Raw genomic sequence first — 18,073 nt, forward strand, 5'->3', positions numbered from 1 at the left:
ACCTTAGCGTAAACCTTAAACCTTAAATTTTTTTAAAAATTAAAAATACGCTAAATTTACTAATATATCTATATATAAAAATTACTTAATTAGGAAATATAATAGTAGCTATAAGTTCTTATAGAATATAGAATAAGCGCTAAGTAGCTCTAGGTTCTTATAGAATATAGAATAAGCGCTAAGTAGCCCTAGACTTCCTAGGCTCCTATAGTAAATTAAGTTACGCTAGGCTACGATCTAAAATACCGATATTCTCTATACCTAACTATAGCTTATACCTTAACGTAGTAATTAGGCTTCGTCGTACGATAACTAAATAAGCTAAATATATATAGTATAATTAAATATTTTATTACTCTTATAGTTCCTTTATATATACTCTCTCTTTACTTTCGTATAGTAATTAGAAAGTCGATTATCTCGCTATCGATTCGTATATATCTAAAGCTACGATATTCTAGAGCGATAATTTCGATTTCTAGGTTAGTTCTATATATCTCGTCTATTTTACTAAGTACTATCTTTAAGACCCTCGACCTCTTCGTACGAATTTATAGCGAATAATCCTTTTAATCTAGTATTCTTCTTCGTTCTATATAACGATAGAATTCGGCTAAGTATCGTCAATAACTTACGAAGGTAATAGATTTATAGACGTCGTACGTAGTAGATTCGAATAGAATATATTATAAATTCCTTTTAGCGTATTAAGACGATAGCTATACGATTCGATAACTTTAGTTACGATATACTTCGTATTCTTTTAATTAAGCTTCTTATTCTTTCGCGTTATACGTATATTTCTTAAGTCGAGCTAAACTTTATCGCTTACGCGAAACTCTATTAACTATTATTTTATATAATTTATAATTTCCTTTTACTCTTATTAAGTAATAACTATAAAAGTCTAAGTCTATTCTCTCGCCTTCTAGAGTTTTCGTATAATTTCTTCGCTCTATCGTATTAAACTATTTCCTCTTTTATCTTTACGAAGCTTATCTTATAGTTATACGAAGTCGATATTATATTCGTAAGATAGAAAGAAAGGGCTTACGCTAGTTAATTAAGCGTTTCTATTATTAATTATTAACTTAGCGATTAGTAGTAATTCTACCTAATTATCTTAGGCTTCGTTTATAAATATACGTATATACGTCTCGACCGTTTAATTTATTCGTTTCGTAGATTCGTTCGTTTTAGAGTAATATATAGTAGATAATCGATATACGATATTTAGTAGCTAATATATTCGTTTCTATAGAGCGCTTATAAACTAAGTTTCTCTATTCGATATAATAGCTCTCGATAAATCGTAGATCCTATAGAATATACGTAGAAATAGAAATACTATATCTTACGACTTAATTATATATATCGATTTAAGAATAACTTCTTTTCCTAGTCGATCTATAATTACCGCTAAATTCGTATAGCCTAGACTCTCTAGAAGCTCTATAATAAAGTCGATAGATATTTCGCTCTATATTCGATTCGATACGAAGAAAGGTTTTAGGAATTCTTATTTCCTTTTTCTCTAGGCTTTTATTCGTTTATAAGTATCGTAGTTTTATATAAATTATCGAATATTCTATAGTATATTCGGCTAGAAGAATTATCTTACTATTAAAGAGCTTATTACTTTTCGCTCGGAGTATTCGCTAATTATTAAGTTATAGATTTCTTAAATTAAGAATATATATAAAGATTCTAAGTTTAGAACTTATAGTCTTCTATAAAAGTATACGTTTCCTTAGCTATTAATTATATACTTAGCGATAGATACTTTTACTATTAGAAATAATAGAAACTTCGATACTTCTCGAGTAATTAAATCCTTAATCTACTCGTACGTTTCGTTCGATTCTACTATCGTAAACTAGTTAATATTAACTATATTACTCGCTAGTTAGTCTTTAATAGAAAATTTTTCTACTCGTACGAAAGCTACTTAAATCGCTCCTTTCGCGTCGAAGAACTTCGGCTTTAGTAGTCTTATCGTACGATATTATAGTCGATCGTCTTCCTCTTCTTTTAATATATTTTATTTTCTTCGCGATAGCGCGTCGACTTATATATTATCCTTTTCTTTAAGGTAGAAGATCGTAAAGTTATATCGTAAGAGAATAAGAGACTACTATATTTACTTCTTCGTAAGCTTTTATACGATTATAAAGTACTCTAGATTCTTATAATTTAATTATATTTCGAACTTATCTATACTTCTTAACTTAGCGTCCTATTCTTTAAGATAACGTATAATAGCTAGTATTTCTTTATTATATATTTTATAGTTATATTCCGCGAGTAAGTTCTTTTTTAAAAAAAAATACGTAGAGTCGTACGAAATTATCTTCTCCTATCTAGAATAAAATACTATCTATATACTATTTAAAAGTATTAACTTCTAGGAATATTTCTTTTATATAGTTAAATAGAACGAGGATCGAAGCTATTATAAATATCTTCTTTAGTCGTACGAATACTATATCGACTTTCGAATTCTAATAGAAAGTCGAATTCTTTCGTACGAGTTTTATAATCGGTAGAATTATCTTCGAGAAATTCTTAATAAACTTTCGATAAAAGTTTACGAAATTAACGAAATTCTAGACGCCTTTAATAGACTTAGAAGCTTATTATTCTTAGATTATAATAATCTTTACTAGGTTTATTCGTACGCCTTATTTCGTATCGATAATAAATTCTAAGTACTTTACCGACTTAACTTCGAACTCGTATTTATCGATATCGATCTAAAGTTCTACTTCGCGGAGTTAACTTAGAACTTTTCGTATATAGTTTTAATACTCTCGTTATATTTTCGAAGAATAAATTAAGATATTATCTATATACGTCGAGTAGAAAACGTTAAGATAATCTCGTAAGGCCTAGTTAATATACTTCTAGAACGTACTAGGCGCCTTAGTAAGTCTAAAAGAAGTAACTAGCTATTCGAAAAGACTATATTTTATACGAAATACTATTATCTATTCGTCTTCTTCTACGATTCGAATTTTATAAAAGACCGCGATAATATCGAGCTTCGTATACTACTTTACTTATTTAATATTTCGTAGAGTCTCGTAGATTAGTAGTAATAAGTATTAATTCTTCTTTATTAGCTTATTTAGTCCTCGATAGTTAATATAGAATCGTAATCCTCCTTCTAGCTTTTATATAAAGAAAACTAGAATCGCCGCTAACGAGTTACTTACTCTAATAAATCCTTTATCGAGGAGTTTAGTAAGTATATATCGTAGTACTAGGAATTTATCTCGAGATATATTATATAGCGAGCTCTACGAAACTTAAGATTTCTTTTCGTCTTTTAGTTCGAGGTCGATCGCGTAGTTAATCCTCTTTCCTCGTAAAGGAAGTAACTTCTCTACTTTTATACGACTAAAGATATTTAAGAATTAATAGTACTATTAAGGAAGCTTCGTACGCGAATTAGTAGGCGTTTTTACTTTAAGTACTTTTTTAATATTCGCTATTATCGCCGAGAATACCTAGGTTCCTATACGCTTTTTACTTTTCTAAGCTAGTAGACCGAATACTACGACGAAAATCTAGCTATAGTCTAAGAGCGTATATAGTTTTCGTAGTATATTATAGACCTTTAGATCGAAATAGCCTATTAAGAGAGAGTCGTTTACGACGCTAAAACGTACGTCGTTCTTCTTTATCTAGAATAGCTTAAGAATAATTTCGTACGCTAGATTCGGAATAATATAAATAAATACTATTTCCTTATAGCTATCGATATCGACTTTAATCTTCGCTACTTCGGAGATTTTAGATCGTATAAAGGAGTCGAATTCGGAGATTAAACGAGGAGTAATAGAAATACGCTCGAAAGAATAGCGAGAAGCGAAGCGAGAGTTAATTAAACCGTACGATAAATAACTAGAATTAATTAAAGCCGATATATAATATTACTTATTTAAAAGTAATAAAACTATAAAGAGTTAATTATCTATCGAGGGCCGAAAAGCTTTCTATTTCTTCTCTATCTTCTTTATACGCTTCTATCGACGACTTCTAGTAGGAGCTATTCTTTTTACGATTCTTTATTATCGTCTATAGTCTCTAGTACTACTATTTTCCTCTTCGTTTTAGGTTATACGACGGAAAGGAGAAGATATTTAACGATAAAGTAATTTCGTTAGTCGTAGTAAAGATACGCTCTAAGCTTCCTTTTCTAGTTAAGTATCGTTTACGATATCTATAAAGCTCTCTATAGTTCCGCTAAGGACGCTATAGCTTATACTATCGGCGTTTAATTTATCTTATCTTTCGTATAGCTAGTAGTATCGAATAAGTTATTCCTAAATATCTTTTCTCTAGCTTTCTTCTATTAAAGAGCCTCTAGGTTTATATTAATCGTATAGAAGAAAGTATAGTACTTCCTATAGGTTAATAGAATTAGCGTTATAACGAGAGCGCTCTTTAGGTCGTATAAAAAGTAGTTTAATATAAATATCTTCTTTACTAAGTCGACCTAGTTTAGTTCGTCGGCTTCGAGTAGTATACGATTAAACTCGACGAGAAATACGCTAAAGGACTTTTCGTTCTACTTTAACTAAGAAAGCTTTCGTAATACTCTTTCTACGACGTCGACGTCCTCGTACGCCGCCTTTAATTAACTAATAAGTTCTTTCGTATTTATTTCGAGGATTAATTATATAAAATTAATCTACGGGCTAACCTAGGTAAGGATGTAGCTCCTTAGTCTACTATAGAAATACTAAAATTATACGACTTCGATTTCTTCTTACTTATTAACTATTAACTTAGCTTAAGCTTAAGTAAGCTACGACCGAAACTCTAATCTTTTTCTATTAAATTTAGCTAGCTCGGAGAGCTTAGCCTTTCGTCGTATAGAGTCGAATTCTTATATAGCGCTCGTCGTCGTAGAAGTCGTTACTTTAGGCGTACGAGTTCGTACTCTATTCTATTAGTCGAGTTAATCCTCGAGTACTATTATTCTTTAGTTTTAAGTCTATAAGAGCTAGTATAGCTCTACCGCTTACGCTAGAGCGATTTTCGTTAGTTACTATTCGTTATCTATTTCGTACGCGATACTCTTTCGCTACGTATAATAGGAAGCTTTAGAATTATATAAGGGTTTAGCTAGGAATTTAGAGTAATTCGTTTAACTATCGTATAACGAGGATTCTAAAGCTAAGGAGAGAAAAGAAAAAAGAAAATCTATCTACTATACGAATAAAGGAAATACTCCCTAGCCTTTCCTATAGTAGGTTAGTATAGTTTCCTAGGAGATAATCGATAGAGAGGAATTATATAGCTTCGGCTATATAGTTATATAGCCTAAAGGTATACTACGAGTAATCGCTCTAGGGCGTACTCTAGAGCTTTATACGGATTTAATTCGTAATAATAGACCTCGATATTCCTAAACTTTAGGATACTATTATAATACGAATATAGAGATAGTATAGGAATAAACTATATTACGATACTTAGGAAGGTAAGCTCTATCTACTAGCCTAATAATACTTAGAAATATTAAATATTTTAGTACTATATTTAAAGTATAAACTACTCTATAGAGACTAAAGAAGATATTTACGATAATATTAGTACTCGTATTATTCGACGCTAAAAGAGAAATAATAGTAGAAGTAGATATATTAAAGTAGTATATTAACGATATATTATATTAAGTTAACGACGAAGGAGTCGTATAACTCTACGCCTTCTTCTCGAAGAAAAACTTACCTACGAAATATAACTATAAGATTTATAATAAGAAAATACTAGTAATTATACGATATCTAGAAGAATAGAATACTAAACTATAAAGCGTAAAAGAATTCGAGATTCGATCTAACTATAAGAATCTCGAATACTTTATAATCGTACGAAAGCTAACGAAACGATAGATATAATAGTTACTTATTCTATCTCGATATAACTTTAAGATTTTATACGTTAAAGGAACGAATAACGAGCGAGTAGACGCCCTTTTCCGACGCGAATAGAACTTACTAGAGAACGAGGACGATAATTAACTCTAGTATTATATAGTTTAACTCTTAAAGCTAGAAATAGTAGAAGAAAGGAAGAAAGTACTATACGCGATATCGATATTCTCTAGTAAATACTCGTTTAATAGAAAATTAATAATAGTAATAGATTAACTTTAGGTAGCGATAGAACTAGCGAATAATATCTACTAGAAAGTAGTAGAAGTTATATGAAAAAGGACTCGAGTTTTTTCTACGATATTAAAGTTAAAAGTTTCGATTTCCGAATATAACCTAAATAGTAACGAATAGCTCTTCTTTCGAGAAAGGCGATAGGTATTAAATTTTAAGCTTCTTCGTATAAGTATTATTTAATAAATCTATAACTTAATAGTAAATAAATATTCGGAACGAGAAGGAACGATAGCGATTCTATCTCGAGACTTCTTTTAGTCGAATATATTATAAGATATTTAGAGATTTATACGAAATTATAACGTTTATAGATAAATAAAAGTATAGCGAAAGAGAAAGGCTAGGTTTCTTAAGCTACTTCTCGTACTAGACTAAGTATAGCGCGAAATATTAATAAACTTTATTACTAGACTTCCTAAGAGTAAGAAGTATACGAACCTCCTAGTAATTACGAATCGACTAGAAAAAGAAATAATTCTCGAAGAAATACGCTTAATTAAAGTAGAGGACGTAGTAAGAGTACTCCTTCGTACGTTCTATCGATAATACGATCTACTAGTAGTAATCGTTACGAATCGAGGCTCCTAGTTTATAGAAGTCCTTTAGATACGATTTTATAAACTATTAGATATTATATAACGATTATCGATAGCTTTTTACCTATAGATAGACGGATTAACGGAACGTATAAACTAAATAGTCGAGACGTATCTCTATACGTATATTAGAAGAGTATAGAATAATTAGGTAGAAGTACTCTTAATAGTCGAGTTAGCGATTAATAACCGCGACGCTTAGTTAATAGGAGTAAGCCCCTTCTTCCTTAATTACGAATACTATATTAAGACGATTTATATTACGGAATACTAAGGAGTATATATATATAGTAGATTACTAGAGATATTAATACGAAGTATCGATACTCTACGTCTTTTTAGCTTAATCGCTAGGGGCTATAGTATCCGCTCTAATAATTTAGCTAACGGACGTTATACGACTAATTACTACTCCTAGAAGCTCTATCGAGTAAGGAGAAGAGATCGTATAACGGCTATAGAAGGCGAGAAAATAGGCCTAAATATTAATAGTAGTTACCTAGTAGGAATAAGAAGAAGCTATAAATCGTACGAAGTAATAAGCGATATAGTTTCGGATTAGCGATAAGGTTTAGCTTAACCTCTAAAATATACGTACGACTCGATAGTTAAAGAAACTAGACTAGAAGAACGCTAAGTATATAGTATTAGAATTTATCGATACTTATAGCTATCGACTAGATACTCTACTAAGTATCTATAACGTCTTCTACGCCGACCTTCTACGTACGACCGCGACGAACCTTCTAGAATCGTAAATACGAGACGACGAATAACCGAAACTAATTCGCGTAAACGAAGAAGATAAGTTCGGTATCGAGAGAATTCTAGACGAATATACGATACGTTATAGTCGAAGTATATAGGCTAAAGTACTAGTTAAATAGTTAGAATATATATAGTTAATATAGAAACTACGCTCGGCCCTTAAGAATATAATCGCTTTAGAGTTATACGAAGCTTCTACGCTAAGCGAGAATAGCTTCGGACGAGAAGAGGAGAATAATATTACGAATTAAACTCGTAGAATATCTTAGTAAGAACTAGCGACGTCTAGATTCGATCGTATAGTTATATAGCCGAACGATATTACGTAATATTAATAGATATTTTAGCGAGCGACGCTAAGACTAAACTAGCGATACCTAGATTCGACCGTATAGTTATATAACCGGACGATATTACGTAATACTAATAGTTACTTAGAATACCGGACGACCTACCTTAGGAGATTATATCTCCCTATGGATAGCGGCAGGACTTCTTTCTCTCTTCCCTTTAGCTTAACGTCCTTATTAGATAGGTCCTATAGTAGTTAAATAAGCTCCTATTAAAATCCTTACATCGAGATCCTATAAGATCTAAGGGATCTAAGGAATCTAAGGGATCTAGCCCTACCTAGTTACCTAACTTAGCCTCGTTCTCCATCGGCTAACTTCCTTCCTTGGGTAGGTGCCCTAATTCCCTTAGTAACCCTTTAAGTGACCTAGTTCGTAATATATATTATTATATAGGCGACTTAGCGTAGATAAGATTTCTATCTTCTTCTACTCTATAGTTACCGTTCTAGTTTATATAGAAAATTACTAGATAAGTAACCTCCTAGAGCCTATTTTCTATAATTCTAAAGTATTCTAGAGGCTATAGTACTAACTTATTAATCGTTATTATAAGGTTACCTACTAGCCTATTCTATCGATCGTTATTTAGGCGCTAATAGGTTACTAGTTACCCTACTACTTAATTCTTAGTAATTAGTTAACTTAAATATAGCTTAGAATTAAGTTAATATTAAGTCTAAAATAGCGCATTTTAAGTTGAATCGAGTTGAGTTGAGTTGAAATTGTCTATTTAGAATTGAGTTATTCGGAGCGCTAGTGTTGATATCGTTAATATCGGCATCGATATCGACGGCGAGGACCTACTTTAGTGGCGTCGATTTCAGTCACCGTTATAAGCACTAGCCCAGCTAGCTCCTTGGCAGAGAAATTAGCGCGGTCTCAAGTTTTAGTATACAACTCCGTACCTCTATTGTTAATAATTCTTCAGCGTTAATGTAATTCCTGGCAGAAGACGTTTTGCGGCGTTTCCGGCATCCGTAGACACAAAGATCGTGAATTCTATGAAGTTCCCCCATAATCAGCTACCCCATACTTCCCCGTCCACGTTAACTCCGCACAGCTCCTCGACAACCAAGAAATTTCGACCGAGTGATTTCCGCAGATTAGGCACATCAAGGCCCCTCGAAGCTAGTACACCACGGCTGGTATTTATAAAGTGGAGCTTCTGAGTTGGTAGACGGTACCGGACTTCAATATCTTAGACGGTTTCATCAGGCTCTTACCATTTTACAATTTGGAAACCGCAAAGATGATTAGCAAAGTAACGGCACCGGAGATCGCGATAGTGGGTGGTGGTCCTTCCGGGCTGGCGTTTGCAGGTATGCTCGAGCGTGCAGGCTTCGACTACGTGGTCTATGAGCGGGAATCGAGGGGGTCTCTTCCCAGAGGTGGCTGCCTCGACCTCCACCTCGGTAGTGGTCAGCGCGCCATGAAGGAGGCGGGGTGTTTTGAAGAGATGAACAAATATGGCAGGCGCGGAGAGGCCACGATCCATACGGTCTTTGATCCAGAGGGGACAAAAGTGGCTAGCTGGGGTGAGGGACATGATAAGCCAGAGCTGGACCGTGGTCAGATCAAGGCCGCTTTGCTGACGACCATTCCTGACAACAAGATCAAGTGGGACGACAGGGTGAAGGAGGTCGTGAGAGACGAACAAGGGGCCATAGTGGTACAGTTTGAGGGTGGAGGGACGGCTACTGGCTTTAAGCTTGTGGTGGGCGCGGATGGGGCGTTCAGCAAGGTTAGGCATCTGGTATGGAATATTATCTTTGCGTGGATTATTAAATAGGGACGTCGGTTCGCTAATAACGCTACAGGTGACAACGGCGGCGCCACAGTATGCCAAGAGGACGTTCATCAACGGCACTATTCACCCCGATAACCCATTCTACTCAACGGTACTTAAGAGTGCCGGAGCTGGCCCGCAGGTCGTGATGGGCAAAGGACTCAAGATATGGAATCAGATGCAAGGCGATGGCCACTATCGAGTTGACCTGGGATTTGAAAAACCGGTTGACTTTACGAGAAACGGAACTTTCGATATTTCAGACACCGAAGCCGTGAAGGAACTCCTCCTTACGGAGGAGTTTTTCGGCAAATATGGGCAATATTTCCGAGATTTGATCAGTGCCTGTGAAGGCCCTCTCTTCGTCTGGCCGCTGTGGCACATGCCCAGCGACAGATTCAACTGGGCGCCGAACGCAGACGTGACAATCATCGGTGATGCGGCACACGTGACACCTCCTTTTGTCGGTGATGGGGTCAATTGCGCAATGAGAGATGCCATCATCTTGTCGCAGAAATTAAAAGAGTTTGGGATCACCAGAGCGGCCGTGGCGGCATATGAGAAGGAGATGTTTGTCTGGGCGACCGACCTCATTGACCGAAGTTTGGAATGCGGAGATCTATTCTTTGACTGGAATGCGCCAGCAACCTTCTTTGAGGCACTGGCAAAGAAGCCACTGATCGGCACGACAGACGACGTTTGAAACCAATGGTCAGCTCCAGTATATACATGGAAAAGCTTGTCTTGTGCGCAAAGGCAGTGACCATATTCTAACTAGTTCAGTTATTGTTATCTGGATGTGCATCTTAGGCAACGTCGACACTAGTCGCCAGTTGGAGCCTTCCAAGGAGTGCCCTTGCTGCCAATAAAAATCACGTAACGAAGGCATATAGGCAGATCCTCCCCATGGCCACAACGCGCATCAGGAGAAAAAAGAATTTATTCTATCTCACATCTCCAAGAGCACTTCACTCGGAACCCATTCTAGGAGCTTCTGATTTCCAACTGCACGGTGCGTGCATGCCGCACGATCGCTACTACCACGGTATCTTGCAGTAATTTGCGGGGATAAGGCGGATAAGTTCCTCCACACCTCTGTCGATAAAGCCGAAAAATGCAGCACGACTAACCACGATCGACCGAACTAGTTAGTTGAATTATGGGAGTATCCGTGGCGAGGTGTTTCGGAGGGTTGCCTAACATTGTTCTTGGTCTCCACGGACCCCACCTAGCCAATCGCGGGGTTCTGCCCCCCTGCCCCCACATCTGATGAATATAAGACACTCTACAATCCCTGCCCTCGTAGTTGTACAGCAGCAAGGCTCTCTCGTTTCGCCAATATGGATCAGCCATCGCAAAAGCGCAAAGGGGATCCTCGGGACGACGCTGAGCCGCCGTCGTCCTTCAAAAGGACCATGGTTCGCAAACGGGCAGCGTTGGCGTGTGAAGAGTGTAGGACGAGAAAGAGACGTTGTGATTCCGCCTTCCCTGCCTGTGGTGGCTGCAAGAAACGCAAGTCAAATTGTATCTACTCTGCAGAGATTGAAGCAAAGCAATGGAATTATAGGTTGGCCAACCAAGGAGCACCTGCAAAATTCCTCATCTGCTGATAGGTGATGCTGTAGTATGATCCGATCCTTGCGCGCCCATCTAGAAGAACTCGAAAAAGGAGCAGAGATACCGTCACATTCACAGATAAAGGATGTATCACACATAAAGAATGTCACTCGGCCACAGCAACCCCCACAACAGCCCTTGGAGCTTACTCGACTTGATGATAACTGCTCAGATGCCACTCCCACCATGGCCCATTCTCAAATTCATACATCTGACCCGGCTGGACACGGAGTTTCTTCGCGATGTATAGAACCATATGGCTTCGAACAGCTCATGCATCCGATCGACCTGGCCATCGACCAGAGAGCAGACACGCGCGTAAGATCAACCCTGCCATTGGACTCCGTCGATTCACCTCAAATCAGCACAACTCCCGACGACAGCAACAAGAATAGCGAAGTCGACTGCGAATGCGATCGTGTGCTCGATGCGATGCAATGCCGCTTGCCACTGCGAAGACACGCTGATAGCCTAGTGGCCATCTTCTTCTCCAGACACCAGCGTATGCTTCCTGTGCTACATGAATCAACATTTATGAAGCAGTATCACGCATTGTGGGAGTCAACCTATACTATTTCCCGTCAAAACACGCAGAAGCTACCCTCATGTCTCGGGTTGTGCAAACAAAAGAGTAAAGGTACGCTATTTCCTGCAACACTAAACGTCGTATTCTCTTTGGGCGCCCTTTTCGCATCTCGAGACGCGGAACGCAATTCTGAGCAAGCCCGAGAATATTTTCGCTTGGCTGAGAGCATAGATATCTTGCAGGCCTTAGATGGAGAGGTAGGAATTGAGCTGGTCCAGCTGGCATTACTAATGGGATTCTACTTACAAAGCACCGAAAGATTCTCAAAGTGCTGGAATATTGGGGGTTTGGCCATTCGTATGGCTCAAAACATGGGTTTGCATTTCAGCATTTCCGAGGCTTGTAAGAGGGGACTTCTCTCCCCTCGCTCAACACAGTTGGACTGTGAGATGCGTGTGCGTGTGTGGTATGGCTGTGTTATACTTGAAACGTGGGTCTTCTTCCCCAAGCCTTCTATGCTCAATAATCCGAACGTTGTGCTACGTCGGCAGCAACGGGTCTAATCTGCAGTGGTGTTTGTTGATTCCTCCTCCTGCCTCATAGGAACTAATGAAAAGACTAATCCAGTGACATCTCTATCTCCTTCGCCCAGCCATTACTGGTTTCCGCGAGTGGAAAGTTCTTGAAACTACCAGAGCCGATCGACGATCAGCTTCTGAGCAACGAAGTGGGCAATCCGAAAGTCCAACCAAAAGATTTCCACAGCCCCATGGAGTACTACACGGAAACGGCAAAGCTTTATAAAATTTTAGGCCAGGTGCTGGAAAAACAGGAACCAGAACTGATTTCCGATTCATTTTCGACTACACAATCCATCTTGGGTCTTGATGTAAAAATAATGGAGTGGCAAAGTAATTTACCCCGACACTTAAAGCAGGAGCCTTTGCCAGTAGATATGGACTTCTCTGATGACCATATCTCAGAATTCTTTCTTCCAGAGTCCCTCGGCATCCTTGATTTCCCAGCCTTGGCAAGGAGGCTACACTGCAGGTCAGATACTTATCCTTCAATGTTGCTGGGACACCATACTGACTAGCATCTGCTCAGATTCCTGCACACCCGAATACTCATCTTGAGACCTGCACTTGAGTCGTTGTTCCAGAAACAGCAGCGCCAGAAACCCGATGTTGTTTTCGGGCTTCCCAAGACGGGAATCCTCCAAGATTCTCTGGTGCGCAGCATTGCGGCACAATGCGTGCTTCTCGCCATCGACCTGGTAAATTATCTGGCAACTCAAATCCGCACCGAAACCTTTCTGTGTTGGTGGTATAACATCAGCTGTAGGTGATTGAATGATCTCTGATTGAGGTCAAGAGTGTTACTGATAACATTATGCGCCCGAACAGTCCTCCATGTCTGCGGTAGTGCACTCTTAATGGGCCGCCTGTGCACATTTGACAAAGGCGAGATTCCCTTGGGTTCACTGTGTCGCAGTTGGACGTTGTGTCTACAACACCTTTCCAACTATGAAAAGTTAAGCAAGATCGCAAGGAAATCCTCATATCTACTCCAAGAAAGTGCAAAGCGCCTCATAGGACCCCAAGATTTGCAGGTTAGGGAAGATGATGATGAGGCTCTCCTGGATGAGCCCTTTCACCATGACTCCACCCAAACCATTAGGTCCTATATGGCAACAAACCTGTTCGGCTTTGAACATTCATCACACCCTGTGACCCTGGCAAGTCAACTGGACACTACCCCTGCCGTCGCAAAGAACGTGTCCTCACAGTCGAGACAAGACCCAGAGAACACGTCAGCACCTAGCTTTACGTTTGGCCAGGATGAGATTGGACACGCATTCTCGGATCTCACAGGTCATGACTTGTGGGATTCCACACTCGATGGATACTCGTCGTGGCCTCTCATGCCACCAATTTCTCAGTTGGTGATGCTTCCACTACAGTTTGATGGTTCGAATAACCTTTCATAACAGGATTGTAACTTACCACCCTCTGGCTTCCGTTGACTGATTGAGGCCTCCCTCACTCGCGGGTTCAATTGTCTATCAATGACGTGTAGAGCCAATATCACACAGCTTTATCCGCTCTGGTCATGCCAACCTCTCGTTTTCCGAACCTTCGTCGCTCGTGGATCGAACGTTTCAGCTCCTCACTGCAATGCATGGACTTATAAGGGCCCCTAAGGTCGCAGCCATCCGGTCTAAACCTAGCTGAAAGTATCAACTCAGTCATGTACTGCAGGCAAATCCGAGAGCCATGATGCCTTGGAGGTGGATTTCCGGATCACTATGAGCACATAATAGATGTAGCGTGCACTAGAGAGAAATACTTATAAGTCTAGTACATAGGAGAATACTACCCCTTCTACAACACAGGCCACAAGCACTCGAGACTTCTCCAGATGTCTACGTCATCTTGCGTCCGTTCGCCTCTCCATCCCTTTAGAATATCTCGACACAATGTTCGCCTAACTTGCGTCTATGGCACCGTAGGTTAGAGAAGTACCCCAGTACTGAATCATTTTCAATAGTCAAGTATAGGGCTCTCATAACATGGACTACGAGCTCACTCACCCACGCGGTGGTATATGGGGATTTAACAACATTGGAAAGCGGAACGGAGTAGGGAGAACCGCGTGTTGTCAGCGGGCAATAGCGGGACCTCGCGCTCAAAACCGTTGATCATTTCAGAAGCGAAGGAGTCTCTCATGGTAAGCGGCTCGTCTGCGGTAAGTCCGTAATACGTCCTGTGACGCCCAAAGCACCACCCAAAAAAGGCTCCTCGTGGCCATACCGTCCAAAGGACTTGGAACGATCCTCGTGTACCATCAGATGCCTAGAAGTATATTCGGCACCAGGTAGTTTGACGGCATGTATTCCCTTGGACCCATGCTCGATAACCACACAGTAACAAGATCTGCCCATTCTGGATTTTTTTCAACAATTCGACGGCGAACACTGTCGACAGTTCCACAACTAGATCTTGTCCGTCTTTTCCAACAGCAAATTCGTTGTGCATAACGACGGCCACCGTTTGTAAATTCGAGATATGGCGATTCCGACGGTCCAGGCTGCGGTAGTTGCCTCAGAGACAGGAGGACCTGAAGTCATGCAATACAGGACCGATGTACCAGTTCCCGAACCAAAATTTGGTGAGGTCTTAATCAAAAATACTGTGTCGAGCATCAATTACGTTGATACATACTTCCGAACGGGCTTCTATCCCTCCACAAAGCCTGAAATTCTTGGTCGAGAAGGCGCTGGGGTGGTCGTGGCGTTAGGCCCGGATACCGAACAATATGACATCCACATCGGCGACCGTGTGCTCTGGCTAGGAACATCAGGATACGCGCAGTACACGGTGACACCGGCACTGAAAACATTGAAGCTACCCGATGCTGTTTCGGACGAAATTGCTGCTTCTTGCGGTCTTGCGGGCCTGACAGCACTCACTCTAGTCGAAGAGTCATATAAAGTTGAAGCGAACGATTGGGTGATGCTGCATGCAGGTGCTGGTGGTGTGGGCATTCTTTTGACGCAGGTACTCAAGGACACTGGGGCAGGGGTTATAGCAACGGCGGGTGGACCAGAGAAAGTAGCGCTTGTCAAAGCACTGGGAGCAGACCATGTCATTGACTATCGCAGCGAGGAAGGTAAGGACTGGCCTAAGCTGGTCAGAGAAATAACGGGTGGTAGGGGAGTAGACGTGGTATATGACTCGGTGGCAAAGGATACCTGGGAAGGAAGTTTGGACGTGGTTAAGCGGAAGGGCACAGTTGTTTGGTATGGCAATGCCAGTGGCCCCGTCCCCCCCTTGACATTGCAGTAAGTGAATCTGCAATCGGTTGGAGGTGATGTGTACTAACCCCTTTGTTACCAATCGCAGTCGACTCGCACTCAAATGCATCAAGATCGTGAGGCCAACCTTGCTTGGCTACCTAGAGACGCGAGAGGAATTTGACTACTACGGAAGTCGGCTTCTTAGCTACCTGGCCTCAGGAAAGCTGAAACCAAGGATTCACAAGATCTACCCGCTTTCAGAGGTGCAGCAGGCCCATATCGTGAGTCCTTCTTTCGATTCAAACGTTGAAACATCTGGATTCAAATACTGACGATTGTATCCTGTTCACCAAAGGACGTTGAGAGTCGGACGACCATTGGCAAGTTGTTGCTGAAGCCATAAAGTCATGGTAGTTGATGCCAAGGCGCCCCTTTTTCCACAGAGCCTTCTAGGACAATCATAGGAGGAACACGAGACTGGGTAACGGAGTCAGTGATGTAGTGGGACAAATGCTATTGTATCTAGTTCAAGTCCTCTTTGACCCAGCCTATGATAGGACTATGTCTTTCAGTCCTAATGCCTCCTCACAATCCTGAATACTTTTACACTGCATCGCTTCATACAGTAAGAACACATCGTAGACTTTACAACCCAGTGAACTCTCAAGTTCTTTCAAGTCCGAATTGTTGCTATTCTCCATATCAGGCCCTTGGAGAGAAGTCTCCGGTCTTATATCCTCCTCAGCTGGATCTTCTGTAACGTTGGACTTGAAGATCCCGGCCGCAGAGAACGGTAAGAAATCTTCGTAAGTGATTGGCTCGCATTCTATGAGGCCACGACTTATTAGCCACTCAATACCTGCATGCTGTCCCTGCGATAATGTAACCTTGCTCTTTTTGGCAAATCTTAGACCGGCGGAGGTAGGGCGATACTGGAAAAACACCAATCCTTGCTCTCGGAGCTCTGCCCACGAGTCGGGAAAGTGGGCTGCAAACATTTGTGCAAGAACAGAATCAAAGTCTGTGCTCTACTTTGCTTCCCTGATCGCAGATTGGAGTAATTGATCATACAATGCCCGCCCCTTACGTGTCACAGCCGCGCCTCGTTGCTCAACCTCTCCGAACCGTGCAGTGTGTGTTCCCTTGTTGTGAATTCCATTAGAATCAGCTCTGTCAAAGAGTATATACTCCTCCAAAGCTTTGAAGCTCGTTTGACGTAACAAGATTGGGCATTTGCGTGGTGGAGGTCCCTCGATCCGTTCCTTGGCTGGGAGACCAAGTCTGACCATTTCCTTCTGGACAAAATCTATATTAAGAGTCCGTGGTGTCAGATGGTTGATATGAGCACTCGGAAAGCAGGAGATGTCGGCAACGATTGGGTGGATTTGCTTCATAACAAGGTATTCTTCCATCGAAAAATGGGACCGAGAGTGCCATTTAAAGATTTTGAGAGCCTCAGACAATAGATCGTCAGCATCCTGAGCAGTCATAGCCCGCCCAGCTTCTACGTGATCGATAATTTCGACCAGTCTTCGGGTGAACAGTTTCCGCTGCTCGAGCATAAGTTCTACCATGTCACAGATTTCCCGCGTTAGACGTTCTTTACGCAACAGCGTCGTGAACACTCTGAACGGATTTTTCTGCAGAGAACGCTCTGTGATGGGTCGGAAAGTAGTCGCGTGCAGCGGAAAGCCCAGGACTCCCAGATCGTAATATCCCACGGGATACATACCTAAGATGGCGAATAAACGTTTAATTGTTCGCAATTCATATTGTGTTCCGAGTCTAATGGCGCCATGCCTCTCGAGTTCATGCCGGGTTGGAAGTGATCCTGCACCTTTGCCCTGTTCTGCTAGGATTGAACCATCAACAGAACGTACGATGTCGACGAGGGTTCCATACAAGGGGACCTCTGCTTTGTACATTTCAGATAAGGCGGATATGAACTTTGTACGAAGTTCATCTGCGTCCCATCTAGTTGGACATTTTATTAGCAAATACTACTGCTTGATCGAAACCAACACCCTTCTTCCATCCAGGGTTCAGCTGACTCACATTTCGCTCCTCATGGCTTCGAATTCCATTATCGAACCAACGCAGACTATACTTGACGGCTTGCACTCGATGATCAAGGCTTCACGAATGATGGTCTAAATACCCCGGGGCACTAGCCGAGGTGACTTTCTCATCGACACTGATGTGGTGGATTATTTCCTATCACGGAATGTGTCTTTAATCTAAACTTTACACCAGTGCATAGCATGTATACAAAGAACATCCATACTAGTATTGATGAAGCAGCGTAGTGGAAAGCGAATCGCCTCGCGGTGATTTATGGCGGAGGCGTGCGGACTTTCCGCACTGATCAAATGCGGCGTGCGGTAAGCAGCATGAAAGCGGCAATACCATCACTTCATGGGTTTAGAACTTTGCTTCAGGGCGC

The 18,073-nt window shown here is 40.6% G+C and overlaps 4 protein-coding genes across 4 annotated transcripts; 3 read left to right on the top strand and 1 right to left on the bottom strand.

The window, feature by feature from the left end:
• Positions 1-9,151: 9,151 nt before the first annotated feature.
• A1O9_10600 (uncharacterized protein) lies at positions 9,152-10,391 on the top strand (the record flags this gene model as incomplete). The annotated part of the gene is made up of 2 exons (XM_013400288.1): positions 9,152-9,655; positions 9,720-10,391. 2 exons carry the CDS (start codon positions 9,152-9,154, stop codon positions 10,389-10,391), a joined length of 1,176 nt encoding a protein of 391 aa, XP_013255742.1.
• A 1,100-nt stretch (positions 10,392-11,491) lies between these two features.
• On the top strand, positions 11,492-13,821 carry A1O9_10601 (uncharacterized protein; the record flags this gene model as incomplete). The annotated part of the gene is made up of 4 exons (XM_013400289.1): positions 11,492-12,286; positions 12,484-12,881; positions 12,939-13,171; positions 13,238-13,821. 4 exons carry the CDS (start codon positions 11,492-11,494, stop codon positions 13,819-13,821), a joined length of 2,010 nt encoding a protein of 669 aa, XP_013255743.1.
• A 1,078-nt stretch (positions 13,822-14,899) lies between these two features.
• On the top strand, positions 14,900-15,962 carry A1O9_10602 (NADPH2:quinone reductase; the record flags this gene model as incomplete). The annotated part of the gene is made up of 2 exons (XM_013400290.1): positions 14,900-15,675; positions 15,737-15,962. 2 exons carry the CDS (start codon positions 14,900-14,902, stop codon positions 15,960-15,962), a joined length of 1,002 nt encoding a protein of 333 aa, XP_013255744.1.
• A 216-nt stretch (positions 15,963-16,178) lies between these two features.
• A1O9_10603 (uncharacterized protein) lies at positions 16,179-17,555 on the bottom strand (the record flags this gene model as incomplete). Its single annotated transcript, XM_013400291.1, has 2 exons — positions 16,179-16,618; positions 16,718-17,555. The coding sequence occupies 2 exons, from the start codon at positions 17,553-17,555 to the stop codon at positions 16,179-16,181; spliced, it is 1,278 nt and encodes a 425-aa protein (XP_013255745.1).
• Between the last annotated feature and the right edge of the window lie 518 nt (positions 17,556-18,073).

This window comes from Exophiala aquamarina (assembly GCF_000709125.1).
Source record: "Exophiala aquamarina CBS 119918 chromosome Unknown aczIA-supercont1.14, whole genome shotgun sequence".
NCBI lineage: Eukaryota > Fungi > Ascomycota > Eurotiomycetes > Chaetothyriales > Herpotrichiellaceae > Exophiala > Exophiala aquamarina.